General features: G+C 49.7%; 1 protein-coding gene across 1 annotated transcript in view; it reads left to right on the forward strand.

Moving 5' to 3' along the window:
• Positions 1–21,740, forward strand: part of GYS1 (glycogen synthase 1) — a 279,620-nt gene that overhangs the window by 203,237 nt on the left and 54,643 nt on the right. Inside the window, exons 7-11 of the mRNA XM_069605881.1 lie at positions 8,653–8,773; positions 9,789–9,895; positions 11,771–11,830; positions 14,165–14,243; positions 16,782–16,895. Coding sequence (XP_069461982.1) covers positions 8,653–8,773; positions 9,789–9,895; positions 11,771–11,830; positions 14,165–14,243; positions 16,782–16,895 — 481 coding nt within the window. The remainder of the gene's footprint in view (positions 1–8,652; positions 8,774–9,788; positions 9,896–11,770; positions 11,831–14,164; positions 14,244–16,781; positions 16,896–21,740) is intronic.

A 21,740-nucleotide genomic window follows, 5' to 3' on the forward strand; every position in this document is an offset into this window, starting at 1 on the left:
CCGGGCCAAAGGACTGTGTCCTGGGGTCTAGCCTCATACACACCAACCCCACCAAAACAAACACCACTACAGACCTCACACACCTCACCGCCGCAAGCGCACAACCCACTGGGCCATCTCTATAACAAAAACCCCTGCCCCAACCACCTAGAACCACCCTCAGCCCACAACAACCTGCAACCCATTGCCCACGCAGACATGACCTTTTTTTTACTTTTTTTGTACCACCTAGAAGACTGCATTGCCGGACTAGCCCCACCATGGCTCCTCTGCAGGTGCGCTAAGCCATCGATCTGGCCTCTATTTTGTAAACGGGGCAAAGCAGGCGCGCATCTTGATATTTTCTCACAGATCCCCAAGCAAATGCGCATGCCCTGTCTGGTCAGTGCTGGCTCCCTGGACAGCCGGCAACGCTGGAGGAACCACCAACATTGTAACGCCAGCACTGCGCGATGACAGCATGCCCCCCCCCCTACTATATTAAACCATGCTGCAAGCAATCTGTCGCCATTAGGGCTGTACCGAACTTCGGCTTCGAGTCCCTATTCTGCCGAAGTTCGGCTGAAATACAGCTATCCGGCTTCGGCAGAATAGTTTCTGTTTAGGGACTCGAAGCCGAAGTCCACTTTCTATGATTAGCTGCCCTCTCCCTGTTTGGGAGATGACAGCCAATCATAGAATGTTTGACAGTGTTCAGGCTGCAGAAGCCAAACAAGCTGTTTGCCTATTGGCTTCTGCAGTCTGACCACAGAGGAACCAGCCTAACGTGTTGAAATAGGAAGCGAGGGAAGGGAACAGTTCTTCCCGTCCCTCACTTCCTATGCCAGCACCCGGACCCAATCACCAGGTAAGTGACGCCCCCCCCCCATACCCCCTCATCACGGTGAGGCCGCGGGGCCTCAGGGAACCCCCGCGGCCTCACCGCAATAATGTTCTGTTTGTCGGGCCACCGGTGCAAAGCCGGTGGCCCGACGTTTATTTTGCATTGGGGGGCCGCTCCTACAGGAGCGGCCCCCCCAGACTCATGAGGCCGCCGGGGCACTTTGCCGACCCCGGCGGCCTCGGTGCCCCCCATCCCCCTCACCACGGTGAGGCCGCGGGGCCTCAGGGAACCCCCGCGGCCTCACCGCAATAATGTTTTGTTTGTCGGGCCACCGGTGCAAAGCCGGTGGCCCGACGTTTATTTTGCATTGAGGGGCCGCTCCTACAGGAGCGGCCCCCCCAGACTCATGAGGCCGCCGGGGCACTTTGCCGACCCCGGCGGCCTCGGTGCCCCCCATCCCCCTCACCACGGTGAGGCCGCGGGGCCTCAGGGAACCCCCGCGGCCTCACCGCAATAATGTTCTGTTTGTCGGGCCACCGGTGCAAAGCCGGTGGCCCGACGTTTATTTTGCATTGGGGGGCCGCTCCTACAAGAGCGGCCCCCCCAGACTCATGAGGCCGCCGGGGCACTTTGCCGACCCCGACGGCCTCGGTGCCCCCCATCCCCCTCACCACGGTGAGGCCGCGGGGCCTCAGGGAACCCCCGCGGCCTCACCGTAATAATGTTTTGTTTGTCGGGCCACCGGTGCAAAGCCGGTGGCCCGATGTTTATTTTGCATTGGGGGGCCGCTCCTACAGGAGCGGCCCCCCCAGACTCATGAGGCCGCCGGGGCACTTTGCCGACCCCGGCGGCCTCGCTGTGAAATGTGCCTCACCCCTTGAGCACGGTGAGGCCGCGGGGCCACAGGGAACCCCCGCGGCCTCACCGCAATAATGTTGTGTTTGTCGGGCCACCGGGCCAAAGCCGGTGGCCCGAGATTGTATTGCATAGGGGGGCCTAAAAAAAAAAAAATATTCGGCTCACTATTCGGCTCCGGCCGAATAGTTGACAAACTATTCGGTATCCGGCCGAATACTAAATATGCTATTCGGTACAGCCCTAGTCGCCATTGATATGGGCGCCCATCCTTATGTGCCCCCTTCGGTACCCCCTGGTACGACCGAAGATGTCAAAACTGCATTGGCAGCCAAATGTCCCATCCACTTTTGTTACTGCCATAAATTGTTAAAATTACATTTAGCAAATGAAGACCTCAATTGTAAACCAGACCCGCTGTGTAAGGCAGGAGATTATAGCCAGTGCTGCTGAGGCGGCAGCTCACAAGCGCGGGAAAGTAACCTTTTCCCAAGAACCCACCCACCCAAGAAAAGAAAGGCAACGGAGGAGAAGAAATTAAATACAGGGTCACGAACGGGGCCCACGTTACAGGGCCACAAATGGGGTCCAGATCGTCGTGGGAAGAGGAAGGCGGCCATGGGGTACAACCCTGGACCTCGTGCCCAAAAGTTTACATTATGTATGATATGTTTATTATTATTATTATGCCTATTTATTTTGTGTAATATTACTAAATGTACAGTAAAAACCCACAGCCTTTTTATTGCCAACACTTACACAATGGGTCATGAGTCATTGGTGAAACACAATATGGGTAACTGACGCCAGCATCTTGCCTCCACTGGTTACTAATAACGGGGAAACTGCAATGACTGAAACGTAGCAATGATTGACCCCAACTGAAAAATAACACTGCTTCCTTTTCTGCTGTAACTGACGAAAGCAGCTGTTTGGCTTAGCCACAACGAACAGGAGTGTAGGAACCACCACATGGTGAGGGCCCTAGCAGGAAATGCGACTTACCTACATAAGAGAAACTGGGTTGCGCTCTGATAAACCCTGGCCAAGCTGAACTCCAGGCACACTTGAGGCGCTATGTACCTTTGCCAGGTAACTGCTTATGTGAGGAAAAGCCGTAGGGAAAAAAACAGGTGAAACATGTCTGCCGACCCCAAGGGAAGGGACTTCCGGCGCCGCCCACAACGCTCGCAGGTGATCCCTGCAAAGCGAACCTTTAAGCCCAAGAAGTAACACAATACATAACTTGAGGGAATAGAGCAATATATAAATTCTGCCCCACCGCACTGTTGCATCCTGTCGGAGCGCAGCAGTGCTTGGAGGCCGCAAGATTGTAGCTCCTGAGGGAGCGTAATGAGACACGACACACCCGTTGCTTAGCTTGCCCGGAACTGCCTCCCATTAGCGGGGGCGGGGCTTTTATTAGAGCGGCCTGCATCACCGCGTTGCGGGACGCAGGGCGGATGTAACACGCACTGCCTGCCGTTATTAATTCTTTGTAGTTCCCCATTGCCACTGGAACTGGACTGTACCCATGAAGCCTGGTGCCACACTGAACAGCTGGACTGCCGAGGCGAAAGCCACCATTGCAGCAAAACTACACATACACCTGAAAATCCGATGACCTGCTGATGGAGGGCTACAATGCAGGAAATCATTAAAGCAGGAACCTCATTCGACCAGTGACTACGCCGTTGATGGTGGCCAAGGCGACTCAATCCCCCAGCACGTCCAAAACCATTCCTGAGCACACGCAGAATGGAAAATGGATGCCCCGCACAGGAGATTACTGGGAACAGGACCCTGCATATTACCCCAATAGATCCATTCACCGCCTTGCGAGACGATAACAAGTACCGTGCCTTCATTATGGCATTAAGAACCTCGCCGTCTCCCTGATCACACAACCGATGAAGCCCGTTACAACGAAGTACCTTGGTGGGAATTACAAACACAGAATCATTCCGCCTATTGTAACAATAGTACCAACCCAAGGTCACTGTGCCCCCTTTAACATGAACGCAACACCCCCATACTGCCTGCCCATGGCAACTGATGGCAGGCACGGATGCACTCCGTCCATGATATGTTGCCCCTTGCCACCCGCCGTCACCATGCCATGCGTGCTCTCAAGCCCTGTGTATTAAATAAAAGTTGCAGCAGAACCCTGCGGCCGACTGGTGCGAAACGCACGTCCACCAACTGGGAACCTGACGCACTATAGCTACACCCAAGGCGTCCAAGATTACGCCCAAGCTAGTGCTGTGCGCCATCCTGGGGCATACTCAATATCCAAAACAAGCGCTACATCCCTCCCGCGCCTCTGCACCACGAGGCACTCCCCAGATCCAACACAGGAAACTACCTCCACAGTCCGAACCGCCAAAAACTGACATCCATGCTGCACCTTGCAACTCCAGACCTTCGGCGCAGAAAACTAAACATGCTGCCACTAGCAGCACACTCGACCCGGGCGGCAACAAAGACAGGGAAGGTACATTGTGCCCCCTCGCTTTATACCCACCCGGGACCCTACTCTCTCTACTTCCGGTGCCGGGCAGTGGCACCTGCACATGACATGCCCCTTCCGCCCAGCGCCACCCCCTAAGGGTGTCCCTTCCTTATTGACCTGTCTCTGCGCCTCCCAACCCGCTCTCCGGGCAAAGGTTGCCTCGGGCGCTTCAGATTGCTTTGCTCTTCTGTTGAGATGTTTATTTATTTGTTATTGTGCATTTTGTAAGGCACTTATACATCAAGTAAATTCTGTTTCAAAGTGCCCAAAGGGCAACGGGAGGGAAAACGGGAATGCAAGGCAGTATATAATAACAATGAAGAAAGAAAGAGGCGAGCCTACTAGGCTAGGGAATAAGTTGCAAGCAACTGTTAAGTGCCAGGCAGAAATCACTTGGCAAGAGTGGTCACATGACAAAAACAGTGAGTGCAGGCCTGTGAGATAGCACATACCAGTGGGAGCCAAACCGGCAAGTGCTGGGAGTGGGCTTAAGCTGAAGGCTATTGTGGTTGGGGAATGGCAGGACCCAAAAGGACACATGAGGGCCCTGGCCACAAATAGCATCCACTCAGGGGTTTAGCGAGGGAGAGGGGGAAGGGGAAGGAGGAGGTGAAAAGGGAAGTCTTGAGCTTCCAGAATTTGAGGAGATCCAGATCAAGATGGAGAGGAAGTGGGAAGCTGTTCCAGAGGATGGAGCCAGCCGAGGAAAGACAACGGCCACCAGCTCGCTGTTTAAAGAAGCGCTTGACACACAGAGTTGGTGCTGGAGGGAGAGTATTTGGTGAGACACAGTTGTAGATAGAGTGGTGCCTGGTCCCAGACAGCCTTGTGGATGATGCAGAGGGATTTGAATTTGATCCTTGAAGCAACTGGGAGCCAGCAGAGATTTTGGGCTGGAGAGATGCAGTGCCTGGGCTTGAGGCCAAGGATAAGCCTCGGAGCCCTATTCTGGATAATCTGGAGAGGTCGTAGAGAGAATACTTTTCATGTATACTGTATTATATGACCAAAAGCAATATCTGTAATAAAAGTATGTTTTCCTGTAACATTCACAATGTGTCAACAACCGCTATCATGCCTGTACCATGTAACTAAGTTATTGCAAGTAACAGCGCCTCCATGCCCCTGGGCTGCTTGCACGCCATATAAATGTAAATAAATACATTGAGGAAGAGGCTGTTGCAGTAGTCAAGCCTAGAGTACCAGCACTCTAGAGACATTGAGCTTTTGGGGGAAAGTGAGGAAAGGAAGGATTCCTTTCAGGAGGTAGAGTTGAAAGTGGGCCATCTTGGCAAGGTCCTGGATGTGAGGTAGCAAGGGGAGAGAGGAGTTAAAGATGACTCCAAGGTTTCTGGCTTCCGATGAAGTGGTAGGGGGGAGTCTATAGAGGTTGGCCAGAAAGAGGGGAAGAAAGAGGGATCAGGAGTCCCAATGAGTAGGATCTCAGTCTTGCTGGCATTGAAACAGAGACCATTGGAGGCACACCACAACTGGATGGCAGATGGGCAGTCAGGAAGATGGAGGAAGTAAAGAGAGGGTCAGAGGGTAGTTTGAAGAAGACGTTAAAGAGGCAGGGAGGAATGTTGGAGCCCTGGGGAACGCCAGAGGTGGAGATGGAGGTGGATAGGAGAAATATCCCAATATAACCTCTGAGGGGACAGTCAAGGAGGAAGACAGTCAGCCAGTCCAGTGTCTGCTCCAAGATACAAATAAATGGAGTGGTTGACTATATCAAATGCAGAGGAGACATCAAGTAGAATGAGAACAGCTGGAGAGTTAGAATCCAGAGATGTGAACGGTTCTTCACGGTGTTCAGGAGAGCAGTTTCCATGCCTTGGGATGATCGAAATCCAGATTGATGGTCGTGTAGGCAACCGACAAGCTCAGTGTGCTGGGTCAGTTGGGGGAAGAACAGCTTCTCCAAGAGTTTCCCTGGGAAGGGAGTGATGGAGATGGGGGGGGGTAATTAGCTGGACAAGAGGGGTCAGCAAAAGGTTTTTTCAGGAGGGGGCGCATAAGAGAGTGCTTGAGGGAAGAGTGGAAAGGCCCGGAAACAAAGGAGTGATTGCAGAAATCAGCAAGTGCAGTGGCAAGAGAGCCGATCTTGTCCTTGATGGTTCTGGGAGAACAAGGGGAGACCTGTTTGGAGGAGACTTTCATAGAGCGAACAACTCTAGTGAACTCATCAGATGTGATAAGAGAGAAGAGGGAGAGAAAGGCAGAGGGGTATGGGCAGTCGTAGGTGGCAGGAGGATGGGGGAGCAGAGGGGAAAGGGAAGAGAGAGTGCTTAGGGTGTCCAGCGTTTTTGCAATGAAGTGTATGGCCAATGCATTGCAGAGGGCCTGAGAGTGAAGAGGTGAGATGGCGACTGCAGAAGGGTTGGATAGTTCCTTTTAGATTTTAAAGAGTTCAGCTCTATTGTTGGATGCCCCAGAGATGCAAGCCTGAATGTGGGCCCTTTTCTTGGAGCGAATAAAGAGTCAGTATTGCCTTTGGAGAAGTCGGCGGGCCAGTTTGTCAGAGGGTGAGCCTGAGGTCTGCCCCTTCCGTTCGGCAGCTCTGCACTTGTGTTTCAGGGCTGCAAGTTCAGAGTCATGCCAGGTGTTACACTTGGAGGCATGTTTCAGGTGGATCCTCATGACTGGGGCAAGAATGTTGATGGTGTTAGTGATGTCAAGATGGAGGTTACTGAGAACGGAGTTAGAGGTAGTCTGCAGTGGGGGCGATGGGGGCCGGGGGAGGGTGAAGGTGGATGCAAAGGCAGCATCCGACACTTATTTCATCGGAACGAGGTTGGCAGAGCCTGGGAGGTGCGGTCAGACGGCAGAGAGGACCGAGGTGGGAGGAGAGGAGGGAGTGGTCTGACCAGGAGAGTGGGTGGTGAATGGGGCAGAGAGCAAAAGATCGGTGTGGATCAAGGCATCGAGAGTGTGTCCAGCCGAGTGGATAGGACCAGAGAGGACAATGGAGAGGGAGGGCAAGGTGCAGAGGTTACAGAAGAGAGTGGATGCTGGGATTGAGGAGTCACCGTGGATGCTGAAGTCACCCAGGAGAGGGAGTTTAGAGGAGAGAGGAGCCAAAATCAGCCCATTTTGAGAGGAACAAGGTGATGGAGCCAGGTGGCCTGTAGATGGTGGCAATGGTCAGGGAGGAAGTGGGAGAGATGACCAGCTTGAAGACCAGGCTCTCGAGAAGGAGAAAGGCTGGTTGGGTATGAGGGAAGAAGAGACGCACTCTAGGAAGATCGGGGCAAACCCACCGCCAGAACGGTTAGAGCGAGGCTTGGAGATGATCTTATGGCCATCAGGGAGTCAAAAGCAGTGACCGAGCTGGCATTGAACCACGTCTCGGTGAAAGCAAGAATGTCAAGGTATTCGAGATGGAGGCAGATGTCAGCAGAGTGTTTGGTAGCCGAGCAAGCATCAAGTGTGGCTAGATACGACAGGTCACTGTCTTTAAAGGTGTTCGGAGGAGGGGTACAGAGGCGTGGTACACCAGTCGGAGGAGGGGGGACAGAGAGAGAGAGGAAGAAAGGGTAGCAGGTGTGGGAAGGAAGTTGATGAGGGACGGCAAGCGCCGGTCGAAGAGGAGAAGGAGGTTGGGCCGAGGACCCTGATCCATGATGTGCAGACTAGAAGTACTCTGAGCTGTGCATGGGCGTCTGTTTCTAGATGCGTTGTGTCAAGAGCATAGAGGAGTTTGTGTCCTGATGGGAGACTAGTATGACCAAGGTGTTGGGAGGCTTTAGCCGGTGCCATGCTGTTCGTTTTTGTAGAGGTATAGTGTTCTGTTGTTGACGCCTGTTATGAATGATACTAAACGGACACAGCAGGATTCTGCGGCATGAAATATTTTGTGGCACAAAAAATTCACGTTTTGCAGCACAAAATTGCATTTACTGCAGAATGTTTTGCCTGATGAAGATGCCCTGCAAAAATGCCGCAATAAATGCAATTTTGTGCTCGAAAACATGCATTTTCGATGGCCAAAAATATTTCATGCCGCAATATCCTGGAGAGTCCGACTAAATGCGTTGTGCGAGTGGCCCAGTTGCTCTGCGTGTAGTGTGTTTAAGCGTGGAAGTTGAAATGTTAGTGGGTAACACAGGTTGCAGCTTGTGTTATCAGGTATGCAAAGTTGTACCATTTGAAACTGTTGTAGCTGCAAGGAACTAATATACAATTTTTCTACTCCCCGTTTGCATTTGTAATCTTTCAACTGCAGCATATAGAAACTTTTGTTTTGTTATCGACATACATGGGCACACAAGACTTTTTTTTTCTTTTTCTTATGGGCCCCATGGATCGTCCATTCATCACTGGTTTGAGGCTGGGGTGTCTATGTGGCTTAGTTTGTTCATCCTTGTTGACATTACCCTGCGTCTACCAATGTTGGCACTAATGGTGTCTTACCCCCCCCTTTCCCAACCCCTTTCCTTCAACCCTCCTACCCCCCCTGCAGGCACCTGGACTTCAACCTGGACAAGACGCTCTTCTTCTTCATTGCCGGCCGCTATGAGTTCACCAACAAGGGTGCAGACATCTTCCTGGAGGCGCTGGCTCGCCTCAACTACCTGCTCCGGGTAAGGGGGCAAGAGCTGGCTGGGGGCATGGGGGTTTGGGGGGGGAAGGAGTAGAGTGAAGCCATGAGAAGGAAGAAAACTTGAGGCACAGGGGATGATGGGGAGAAAACCAGGGGATAAAAGGAAGCTGCTTGGAGAAGGAACGCAGGGAAAGGGGGAGAAGGAACGCAGGGGAAGGGGGAGAAGGAACGCAGGGGAAGGGGGAGAAGGAACGCAGGGGAAGGGAGTGAAGGAGTGCATGCAGGGGAAGGGAGTGAAGGAACATCCAGGCATGGATGAAGGCAGGTGCACAGCCTCGGATGCAACAGGAGATTTCCCAGTAGACCTCTGCACCCCTGGCCTCTTCTGTGCCGATGGTTTTTTCTGCTTTTGTCTCTCCTATCCGCCCCCCCTCATTATTCCATCTCTTGACCTCTCCTGCATCTATTTGCAGTACCGAATTTGTTATAAAGCTTCCGGGATGTTGTTCCTCGCTCCTAACAAATCGCATATCTCCGTTTTTGTTTTGTTTAACTGTTTTTTATTGTGAATATACGGGAAACTGTGTTATACAATTCGACATTGTGACACTTTGTGTCATGTTTTGTTTCGGAGGAAAGCCCCCAAAGCCTATTGGCAGGCTTGCTTGCATGGTGTAACATGGGGCCACATTGAAAAACACATTTTTAGGGCAATCTTTGGTTCTGAGGCACAAAGGGTAACTAGGACGAGCAAGTGGAGGGTTGTGGAGAGTGGAAGGGGAGAAGGTTGGGGACGAGTGAGTGAACCCCACCCCAAAACTCCAATGGAACCATGTTTGTAGACTGAGGGCCTAATTCACAGAGCGTTTTCCAATGGGGGTTTGCCATTATAAAACGCTTCTGTGAATGAGGCCCAGAGTCTCTTGGACACCATGGAGCTTGCAACTCTGCCCCCTCCATTCATTGCTCCTGGGTGAGGTTTAGATTGTGCCCCCCGAACTCCTTGGGTTCCCCTCTTTGCTGTGTAACCACCTTCCCTCTCCTTCCTCCTCCAGGTTAATCAGAGTGAGATCACTGTGGTGGCTTTCTTCATCATGCCGGCTCGGACCAATAACTTCAACGTGGAGACTTTAAAGGGACAGGCGGTGCGGAAGCAGCTGTGGTGAGCCCTAGAGGGCACTACATGCCCTGGATGCACCATCCATGCATGCACCTCCACCCTCGGCTGCAGCCCGCTGTTGCATCCACACTCTACCCTACATACAGCTCTGCGGATGCACCACAAAGCTAAGCTGCAGGTTCCCTTGCCATTCGAGTGTTGGGGACCACCCATCGCACTCGTACTATTCATTTGCTATCACAGTGAAATTGCTATATGATCAAATGAACTGCCTCCCCCTGCCCCCACACTCCCCCACACTCCTAGGCCACACAAGCCTGACGGACCTGCGGTTCAGTGTTTGCCCTGAGACAGTCACGGCCTGCACGCGGCTCTGCCAGTACATTTCAGCCTTGATCTGTTGCAAGCTATGGTATCGCAGTGATGGACCCTGCACTGCGGGACTGTTCTATTCATTGTAATTTTTTATTCATTTATAGTGCGCACCGGGCCCGTAGGCATCTGGGCGCAGTTCAGGTTACAACGTTACATATGACAGGACATCAATATACAGATATGTACAATATACAGTTATATGCAAGTAAATGTGGCATCAATGTACATATATACGATAGGAAGATTCCTTAGTTACTGTTTCTTATTTAGATGTAGTCTGAATAGAGAAATAACGGGAAGCAGGCCAGTGGGTCATCGTCTAGGAAGTGCAGCCACTTCTTGACGTTAGTCTTAAAGTAGCGGAATGGAGATATGGCTCTTAATGAGTCAGGGATAGAGTTCCATAGTTGCGCAGCCAGGACTGGAAAGCTAGCACCTCCTGTTTTTTTAAAGTTTGAACTTGGGTATTTTGAGGCTGTTGGATTGTGCTACTCTGATAGGACATGTTGAGGTGTGTTTGGTAAATTTATCGGTGAGGTATAGGGGAGCCTTGTTGGACAGACATTTATGAGTAAGGTTGAGTGATTTGAGCTTGATTCTGTCGTTTATGCAAAGCCAATTGGTGTCACGTCTCATGTGAGATATGTGCTGAGTTTTGGGCATGCCTAGAGCCGCTCTTAGGGCATTGTTTTGGATTGTCTGTAGTTTAGTGGTGTTGCTTTTGCTGGTGCCTAAATATAAGACATTGCAGTAGTCCACTTTGGAGAGGATTAAGGCCCTTGCAATTGTAATAAAGCTTACCGTGGACAGGGATGGTTTGCATGCATAAATCAGTTTACATGTATAGTTTGTGGCAGAAGCTGTGGCGTTGATTTGTTTGAGGTTGAGAGCCAAGTCCAGGTAGAAGGCTAGGGTCTTGACCTCTTTAGAGACTTTGATCTTAATTCCATCAATGAGGACGAAGTTATATTGGGTAGAGAGTTTAGTCAATCCTTTAGGGTACCTAACGATTAAAAGCTCTGTTTTTCTCTTCGTTGAGACATAAGCCATGGGTGGCCATCCATGTTTGTATAATTAGATACATTTTGTTGATCATGGTTACGTGTTTGTCATAGTTACCTAGGATGGGGATGAGAATCTGGGTGTCATCAGCATAGTTGGTGTATGAGGCACCCAGATTGTCAAGTATGTCGAACAGGGGCTTTGTAAATATATTGTACAGGGCAGGGGAGACGCAGGAGCCCTGTGGTACTCTGCATGTAATGGGTACTGGGTCTGCTGCTGAGCAGGGTGAGTAGACTCTCATGGATCTGTTGTCCAAGAATGAGCTTATTCAGGTGGTGGCTTCCTTAGAAAACCATGGGTGTCATTTTAGGGGCAATAAGTGTGTTTGTCCACCACCCCAACTTCTATGGCACACCATTTTGGCCCACTCATTTGGCAATGGCCCCTTTCATTTAGATGTCATGTCCCTCCTCCCCCCAACATTTTCCGCAAACTTACTCCACTGTTATGTTTTTTTCGGTCCTTTTTCCCCTGCAGGGACACGGCCAACTCTGTGAAGGAGAAGTTTGGAAAGAAGCTGTACGAGTCCTTGCTGGTGTGAGTACTTTGCTGTGGTGATGTGAGCGGCCATCTCAACATAATGACACCGTTTTCCCTTGTCTTTACACAACAGCCTCCGTCCCATCCTCTCCATCCCAAGTAGCACTGCAATCCTAAAATGTTGTTGCTACTTGTGTAGACTCGTCCTTTTGTACTTATTTGACTGGTAGGTTGCATGTTGCTAGAACTTGCAGGCGCAGGAAGCGCTATAATAAATAAAAAAATAAAAAAACAAACCTATGTAAAGCATGTACCAGAGCACATCACAAGCTGCATTGTCTGCTTGTGATTTTTAATTAAATTGGTTGTTTAGGGATCGTGCCACCATACTGTTTTTTAGCTGATTCCAAGCACTTGAGACGCAGATGTAGTGCCGTTAGTAGTCAAGGTCCAGATTTCTGCAGAAACCGGAGCAAGCATTTGTGCAGCACGGGGTCTGGAGTGTGGGAACTCGGGCCTAATCCCCAGAGAGTGCAGAGGTCTGTAATCTCTGTCAGCTCCATCTTATAGGGGCAGTAGCTGGGCGGCCAAGAGGGCACACTCGAATGAGGCTGGGGCTCAGTGTGTTTAGTTCCAAGGGATTGCAGTACTCTATGCCTGCTATACCAGAAGTCCTGCCCGTTCCCTTTGGGCTTATAGTGGTGTTGTGAAGACAGTGTCCCATTAAAGGGGAAGGTCTCTCAGGAATGTTATGATTTAAAAATGTTGGCTCTAATAAAAAGGTTCCCGTGGAAAATAAGTTTTAAAATGAGCCTCCAAGTCATGCTTTTCAAGGACTCAGAGGCATCCATTTTCTAAACAGAAGCAGTTTCATGCGTTTCTTTTAACTCTGCTCCCACAGCGGTAATCGAGCAAGAACCCCCTTCTGGGAGCTTTTGCTTGTTGCTGCTGGAGAGCAGAGAACAGGTTCAAAGGACAGTTAGTCATAGCCTGCGCAGTTTCCTATGCAACAATGTGGCCATTCCTGGCTCTTAAATCACAGAGCGGGCTGCGCGGCGTGGGCCGAGAGGACGCCTCACTTCAGTCGCGTCTACTTCAACAGTTCTTCTCAGATAAGCGGCGCGCCTCGCAGCCTTCTACGGGTCAAAGATTTGTTTGTTTCTTCAGCGGGAAGAGAGAGTGTTGTAAAGGGGGGAGAAGAGGTGGTGAGCATTCAATCAGCCTGTAGTCCGACCAAAAGAGGGAGCAGCCCAGCGAGAAAGGGCTGACCTTCTAAGCACACAGGGTTCACTTACAAAACAAAGCGAAGAGACGTGCTTCGAGAAATACCATTATACAGAAGTGTGCAGGAAAGGACGGAACAGTAGAAGGAAGAGAGGATAAAAGCGAGCAAGAAAGAAAAAGAAAGAAAGAAATCAATCGTCCGGGACCTAAACTGTATCACAGAAGGACACCCCTGCCCACAGTCTGCAGAACTTCAGATGGGACCTTGACTGGAGCATTGCAGCACAGGGACACCTGCATGGAAAAGTATACTACAGCCCCCAGCCCCACAGAATTCATCCACATATGGCCCCATCCAGCCTTTGCCAGACACATAAAAGCACGATTGCATTGTAACTGTGTACTAGTCAGCTATTTGAATGAAAATGCCATTAGAGTATTTTAGAGTATCATGTCTTGTAACCTGGTCCTGTTCTTATCTGTACGGTAACTGAAGTAAAGACGTTTCCTTTTGTATCAGAGGCTCCTGTGTGATCTGTGGACAAATACACTTTTCAACACCTATTTCTTGACTTCTACCCCGCCCGCGCTTTAAAGAGGCCTTGTGACTTTTTTCTTTTCCAAGGATGGTATTTATACACTGATGTAAAAGACTTAGAATCCAACCTATCAAAAAATCCTAAAAATAAATACATGAAATGTATTGGCGGCTTTGCAAACACATTCTCGATGTGCTTAGTCTCTGCTATGCCATAGTGGTCTACGGAGAGCAGGACAGACCCACACGTTCCGCCACTCGCAGTGCTGGTCCTCCTGAGGACCGCGCGGGGGCATACCTCACCAGCCAGTGGCTTATCACTGTTGCTCCTGCAGCGCAGACTCGCACAGTACAATAGAACAACCCTTTACTGACACGACTAACGATGCAATTATTGCCAACGGTGGGTTGCATAGAATTGCTTGTATACTGTTACCTTTTCATATGAAAATGACATCCATGGAACATACAACTTTTATATTCCATGGATGCCATTTTGACATTGAACAGTAGCACATTTTACATACTGCATGCCATACACCTCCGATCTGCTTCGCGGCCAGTGGGGGGAGGGCTGCAAAGGCCCACACATTGCACGGCCTGCCTTGACTCTGCCTTTCTTCACGCAGGGGTAACCTGCCAGACATGAATAAGATGGTGGACAAGGAGGACTTCACCATGATGAAGAGGGCCATTTTCGCCACCCAGGTAAGGCATGCGGCAGGGCGGAGAGAGAGGGGCTGTGGGACCCATGTGCAATTAAGGCTTCTACCCTGACCTTGGCGTTTTTCTCGGGAGAGGGGTTGCACAGGGGCTAACACTTGGCAGATGGAGCATTACCAGGTGGCACCATATGGTTTACTCCAGGGTGATTTACGGTGACCACCAGGGGGGATTTTATTTGTCAGAGCCAACACCTTGGTCCATACGGAATCTAGTCTCCACCTTACTTGAGACTGGGTGATCTGCTCCCCACTGTCTCCTCCCCTGGCGATTAGTAGATCCATTGCTGACTATTGCCCTTCCTCCCCTGTTGTTAGATCCCCACTCCCCTGTTTCTCTGCTCCCTAACCTTATTCTTCCCCCTATGATTGTAAAGCGCTCTGTTGCTTCCCGTAGCTAGGTCTGCGCTCAATAAATACCCTGATAATAATAAGAAAGAGCTTAAAGCGATGAGTCTGAGGGCTTTTATGTAGAGGCCGGGCTTTGATATTCTAGTCTTCCTGCTATGGCGGCACTGCTCATATCCAGCAGATGATACGCGTCCCTCGATTAGAGCGATAGACAAAGATAGTGCCAGTGGCGCTTTATGGTTGTGAAACGAGACTTGATGCAATTGCCACACGTCTTGCCCGCATTGAGAACTGGATTTGGAAGAGTACTTTAGGCCTTTCCCCAGTATACCAATGCAGTTGGTAAGTTCTGTGTTGGGACTGGTTTCATTCGTTTCCCCCCTTATGACTCTGTACGTTCTTGGTCCGTATTGAGATTATACCAGCGCAAATTAACTCCTTGAAAAAATTGTTGTAACTATAGATTCGTCTCTTCCCCAGAATTGTTGCTATGAAAGAGGTAAAACGGAAAGTAATAGCATACGACTGGTACAATAACGCGAAGTACTTGGAACCAAAAAAGAATTCTGTTGAATATCTCAAATGATTTCCTGTTAACAAAAAAAATCCAACATTATGTTCTTTCCGACAAAAAGAGAAGACCGTTATTAATGCTCTTTCGCTTTAATGGGTTAAACCGGGAGTCTGTAAATTGCAACTGTCCAAATGTTACGGACTACGACTCCTATGACCATCGCCCTTCTCTGAGGCCGGATGGGAATTGTAGTCCAAACATCTGGCGAGCTATAAGTTGCCGACCACTGAGGGTAGGCAGTGGGCACTTAGAGGTTTTGGGAAAAAGAAATCCTGCTTTAAAATACTAAAACCCATGTAGGTTGTTTCATGACTTTTCTGGTGTTGAGGCCCCTAAGCTCATAATTATTAAATGTAAAGAACTCTCCGATATTCGCGTAAATCCATTTGTTTGCAATGCATACATTTCAAACACACTTCTGATGAATGGTTTACAGATATCACTGACTGGTGTCATTTGACAATTTCAGAATTATATTAACGTTGTATTGAATAGAACTGAAATTTGATATGGAAATATTTCAAATGAATTGTGTTGTATGTTGGACATTATTTTTGAATTATTATTTATTTTTGACTTTGGAAATTACTTTGTGAAAGATATGCTTTAAACCATAATCACTCGTAAATAAATGTAGGCAGAGGTTTTATCTCTAGTCATGCTGGGGGGTGAGGGAGGCATAGGTGTGTGATCATGCAGCTCTCTTGCCCTTGTGTGCGCCCCTCTTTTTGTGGCTTAAAGGTGGTTACCTGGGAGTGTGGGTGATGGTGTTTCTAGAGATCTAGGGTCTGTGTTCAAGGGTGGAGCTTCCCTCTAGGGGAATGAGCATCTGTTCAACTTTTGTAGCACCTTATTGTAAAATGGGGGGGGGAGCAGGAGGAGAAGGGGTGGCTTTATTTTGAGTCTACGGGCTTTTACTTTCAAAAGAGGGAGCTTGTGTGATGCGGTGTTGGGCTGTACTGCAAGGTGGTGTGGGCTTTCTTCTGCTGGCGAGTTCGCGGGTATACGGGTGGCCTTACCTTAGTATAGAGAACTGATGGATGTGTTTGTGGTGGTGAGATGAATGTGTGGGTGAGCTTCTCTTGTACCCCAGAAACTCAAAAGATCGATTCCCGTTCTTGAACTTTACTAGCAGCAAATGGATAGCTTGTGCCAAACTGGCTGGGCAGATCCTTCTCATGATTAGCACTGCAACCCTGGAATTCCATGCTTCTGACCCTCCGCACCTTCCAACAAAGGTTCAAAGCCTGGCTCTTCTCAAATGTGAACAAGATACCAATGATAAGGGATGTGTATCCGGCTATTACGTAGCGCGTTGCGAAACTTTGGGTGTGGGTGCACTCTATGAATGCCTTTACACATGGGGAAGTCAAGGGCTAAGCATGTCTCTGGAGGGCAGTGGCCATCTGCTCTCTGGAGGTGTGTAGTGGGGGGATGAATGGCAGCTCTGCATTTCCCGCCTTCTCTAGTATGGTCTTGTGTGTTGGTTCTTGATTTCCTTCAATCTCTCAGTGTGAAGTTTTGGTGAGTGGGGAAATGTGATCTAATTTGGGTATTGAGAACACAACTAGTCATTGTGTCTTCTTCTGTCTCCCTCAGCGTCATTCTTTCCCCCCTATTTGTACTCACAACATGTTGGACGACTCCTCCGACTCCATCCTGAACTCTATCCGAAGGATTGGGCTCTTCAACAGCAGCACTGACCGAGTGAAGGTGAGTACCCACAAACATGGCTGCCACAAGAATACTCGGGGACTCCTATTGTTGCCTGGCAACCCCTCTCCCATGGGCCCTCTTGGTATTCCTGTCCTACTTTCTCATGTCTCCCAGTGGTGTATACCCGAGCCCTAACCCCAGGCAACACTCTGAAAACCAGCCTTATCGGCACCCTGTGCCCCGTGCCTACAAAATGGGATTGTGTAGCTCTTGCCGCTAGTTTATCCTTGTAACGTTTCCCTCACGTGTTACTGTAACCCTGCCCCTGGGCCAATGGTCTACTGCATATCTGGACCCCTGTCGCTGCCTGCAGCCCTGCCTCTTAGCCCCGCTTTCCTGTAACCCTGAATCGCATGAGGAGTTTGTACCTGTGTCCTCATTGGCCGCCATACCTTGTCCCCTTGGTAAGCTCTGAATGCCTGGCCACCCTGTACTGCTGATTCCCCCCACCACCCTCTTACTCCCAGCACCCACCTGCCTCTTGCCCCGGTTCCACTACCCCCTGTTCTCCCTAACCCTGCAGCATCTTCTCTTCTGGCACTGGGGGGGGGGGGTAGCTTTGTCACCATGTGAGACTGGCATTACACCAGTAGACCGGCTGAATGCCAGTAAAGTCCAGTTTCAAACCTCAAAAAGGGATGCAGGCTTAAATCAGCAGGGGACCATCCATGTTGGCTTTTATGCAGCCAGCCAACCTAGCATTTGGCCAATATAGGTTTAATGGCCTGTCTGCCGCTGCTTGTCACTTAGGCAAGACCGAATATGTCCTGACCTATGGAAATCGATATTGCTCCTTAATCCTCAAGTCATGGCAGTGAGTAGTTCCTGCTTAAAGGGCTCCTGCCATTTTGACCGAACGTATTTCCCCATGTACGGGAGGGCGAGAGCGTAAGGACTGCGGCGAGTCGGGAGGATTAAGGTTAATGTTGATTATGGTATGTAATGAAAAGAATTGCCACCCATCCTCCCTCTCACCAGATTCCTTACTACTCGAAGGTCTACCCAGCAGGACTGTCTCCAGTGGAGTCAAGCGGAATGATGCGAATGGAGTTTATGGTCACCCAGAGCCAAAGCCAGCTGATGGGTGGGGGGGAGGGGCTTTTAATCGCAGCTTGCAATGCTGTGCAGGGGTAGAGGGAGAAGCAGAAGTTAAAGTAGTGCAAATGCCTGCCAGAGATGGGCCCTGTGCTGTGCCTGGTCCCAGGGTTTCAAATAATTCTGTAATGGAGAGCAACGAGATAAGAGTCAAAATAGCCTATTTGAATTAAAGGGAACCCTCATTTAATGACCTATAAATAGGGCTCCCAACTTTCAATGTTTACACACAAATACGGATGGAAATCACTGTGCTTCATTTAAGAATTTATTTGCAAAAAATGGGGGGGCGGAGCCTAACTTAAAGTCTTCATTGGCTCTTCAGGTTGTCATGCATGCCTTGCAGGCCAATGGGGACGAAAAGTAACACAGTGGAGGGGTTAAAACGATATTGTTTCCCTTTGAAATTGTTTAAGGGGCCACAGAGATGTTTTATTATGTTGGCATGACGAGGGCTGGTGGGGTGAAAACGGATCTCTGTTAGGTGTGCAAGAACCCAGCTATATGAGCTTCCCTTAACAAGTGCTCATTTGTTATAATCCGCATGGAAAAACACCAGTTGCAAAATTATTTTTTAATAGAGAAAATATAAATGTTGATAAATGCAGATACAATACTAATAAATATGGATAAATACAGACGGAAATGTAGAACCATTAAATACCATAAAACCGAGGAGACTTGCATGCAATCCTTTCCTTGGATGAGGCCGGGGGGGGGGGGGGGGGGAGTGCGTGCCTGGGCATCACCCTCCTTCATAGTAGTCTTCATGCATCTGCTCTGTTTGGCAGCTGTCAGCTTCGTCCCTATTTGCATTTCCTCCAGACGACAAAAGTATACGTCGTAGTTCTTTAAAAAATGATCTTTGCACTAGCCACATCCAGAGAATGCAAAATCACCTCTTTCGGGTTCACTGGGTTCTCTTGGAATTTAGGCGGGGTTATATCCTGATCCATGGGAAAGGCAGTGTACACTTGGGGACTGCGCCCAGAGACACGCAAATAACAACTGTGGTCCAGAATATCCTTAAATATGGCTCTGGAATCAAGAGTTTCCAAATATTCTACGCATTTGGCTGATGTGATTGCAATTAGAACGATGCATCCCTTGCAATGCCTCAAAAGGAGCCCTCAGCAATTGTGTAAGCACCAATGACAAGTGCCCCAATGGAACCGGAGAATGTCTACATTGCCGCAGCAGCTTGGAGCGCTTGATGACCATTATTGTATGCTACGGAATGTGCCATGAATCCCGAGGGCTTTTGGAAGGTTTGTATGGCTGCCCACTGAATTTGGTGGAACCGATCCTGCTATCAGCTGGAAGCCTTCGTCCAGGAAATCCAGGATTCACCTCAGGCTACCTGTCACTGGCTCCAAGGCCATAATGGCGCACCATGTACCGGATGAAGGCCAATGTTGAGTAAGACCTCAGGGTGGCAGGCTGGCAAGACATCTGGACTGCTTCTTCTGGAGATGAAGACCTACCCAGATTCCTTGACCCCTTCAGGATCCATTCCCAGTTCGCTAGACGAAACCTCTTCGGCGAATTGGGCACACACAGAGGGGAATCCAGAGGGAACCAACCCTGTGGGGCTCCGATGCCAGATGTTCTAGCGGGGGAAATCATTGCATCAGTCTCCAACAAGAGCTGACTGTTAGGACTGTGTCTCTCTTCTGCAGAATCGTCCACAGGACCTAGGATAGAAGTGGGTAAACCAAGAAAGTAAATAGTAGCTTGATTGGCCCGAGTGCTGATTATGCATCCGTGAGCCAAACCACAGGTTCTGGTCTGAGGACGCAGCACCATTGTAACAGGGAGTTCACTTTGGGCACAAACCGGTTCAGTATATAAACCTGCATTGCAGGTGGCCTGCTGCAATGTCCTCTTGCCTGGGATGTACACTGCCATCAAGAAATGTAGGTTCTTCTCTGGCCATTCCCTCACTTCAGCTTCAATGTTTTCCATGGGGTGACATGTTGTGCCCTCCTGCTTGTTCAGGTTTGTTATTTGGTCGTCAGTCAGATCAGCCCCCTCTTGCATCGGATGCAGGGTTTGAAGGCCAGCAGGGCTTGCTTGTCCACCTTCGCTCTCTACAGTTGGAAGATTTTTTGCCGGGGCCCTTCTTCCCTGCACTGCCCTCTTTTCAACCCAAGATACTGGCATCCGTTCTTATATCAATCAAGGACGGCGGCTCCAATTCTGTGCTCCTCAGGAGATTGCAGTAATTGAGCCACCACTTTAGGTTGTTGGCCAGTGTTTCTGGCCCTGGGAGGATCTGATCACAGTGACCAGTAGGTGGTGTGTTGCAATAACGGCTGCATGTGCAACCTGGTCCAATTCACTGCGCAGGTAGAAGCTGCCGTATCTCACTGGGAGTGCAGCCAGACCCGAGCCAGTGCTCGACCCCTGGATAACCATTCCCTCCAGTGTGCTTGCAGTGCTACTGCCCTGGGGGACTGGGAGGTGAGCTTTTTTCACGGCTGACGGGCAGTGGACCCCTACTAACACCAGATCTTGTGTTGGTTCAAGGTTGGATTTTAATAGAAAACCGTGGTTCTGTAGGGTTCACCTGCGCCATGGGTTCGCGATGAGCGAAAACCTGAACTAGTAGGCCGTCCAGATATGGGTTTACTCTGGCTCCTTCCCCAGGCAGGACTCATCAGGGGTGCTGGTATCTTAGTAAATGCTCTCATTACGGCTGGTAGGCCGAAGGGGAGCAGCGTGACTTGATAAGTAGTCTCCTTACCCGAAGCGCAGAAAGGGCTGAGGTTTGCCCAAAATCGGAATGTGAAGACACTTCTCTTCTAGATCAACGGAGGCCAGTCAGGCTTTTGGTTGAATGAGTGGAATTTGACAGGTCTCCGTTCTGAGCAGCCCTTGGTTCATTTACTTGGTCAGGCTCTTCAAATCCATCACTGGTCCGAGTTCCCCTGCGGACTTACTCACGAGGGACAAAATGGAGAAAACCAACGCAGTTCTATTCTTCCAAAGGCATTTGGACGTTCATCAGGCCTAACGCAGCCAGAACCCAGTCTGGGTGTCCACCCACCAGAATGCACACATCCAACTGATATCCTCAGCACCAACCCTATCGCTAGAAAGCAGCTATCAGCCAACAACTACACAAGCTGCACACATATCCGGTGCACCCACGCACCATACAACACTATCTCTCTCCACTGACTTGAACTATGGCTCCCGAGGGCGTTCAACCTACCAGCGCTTTGAGGTCATACCAATGAGATATAAGGTGCTATATAAATGCCAAGTAGCATAACATAACATAGCCTTTACAAAAATGTCTGGCTCCCATTCAGTAATGCTTTCCTCTGCTCTGACTTCTGTGGAAGATTTATTTCTGATTTCTGTGGAAGAGGAGTAGCACTTATGGGTCTGCTTTTAGATGGCAGGTGAATGAATTCAATGGCATAGCCCAGGAAATGGTGTCCAGTCAGGGGTGCACGTACTAATATACAGAGAAAGGAATCGTGGATAACAATGGTCCTGGGAGGATAGCGAAGCAGCAACGTGCACGCCTTGAAAGCAAAACGTTACGGAGCAACACAGGTTCGATCCCCGGGTCCGCGCTTAGAAACCTCTGGGTATTAAGAGCATTATAAATAACCTATCATATAATACCCTTGGATAAGGGGAGAGCCACACGACAATTTATACAAGAAAAAGAATATCAAAACAAAGAAAGAATTAGGGCGCCAGGGCTGCTTTATTTTTTCCACATTTGGCCAT

This window comes from Ambystoma mexicanum, chromosome 1p (genome assembly GCF_040938575.1).
Source record: "Ambystoma mexicanum isolate Mex_15411 chromosome 1p, UKY_AmexF1_1, whole genome shotgun sequence".
NCBI classification, from domain to species: Eukaryota; Metazoa; Chordata; class Amphibia; order Caudata; family Ambystomatidae; genus Ambystoma; species Ambystoma mexicanum.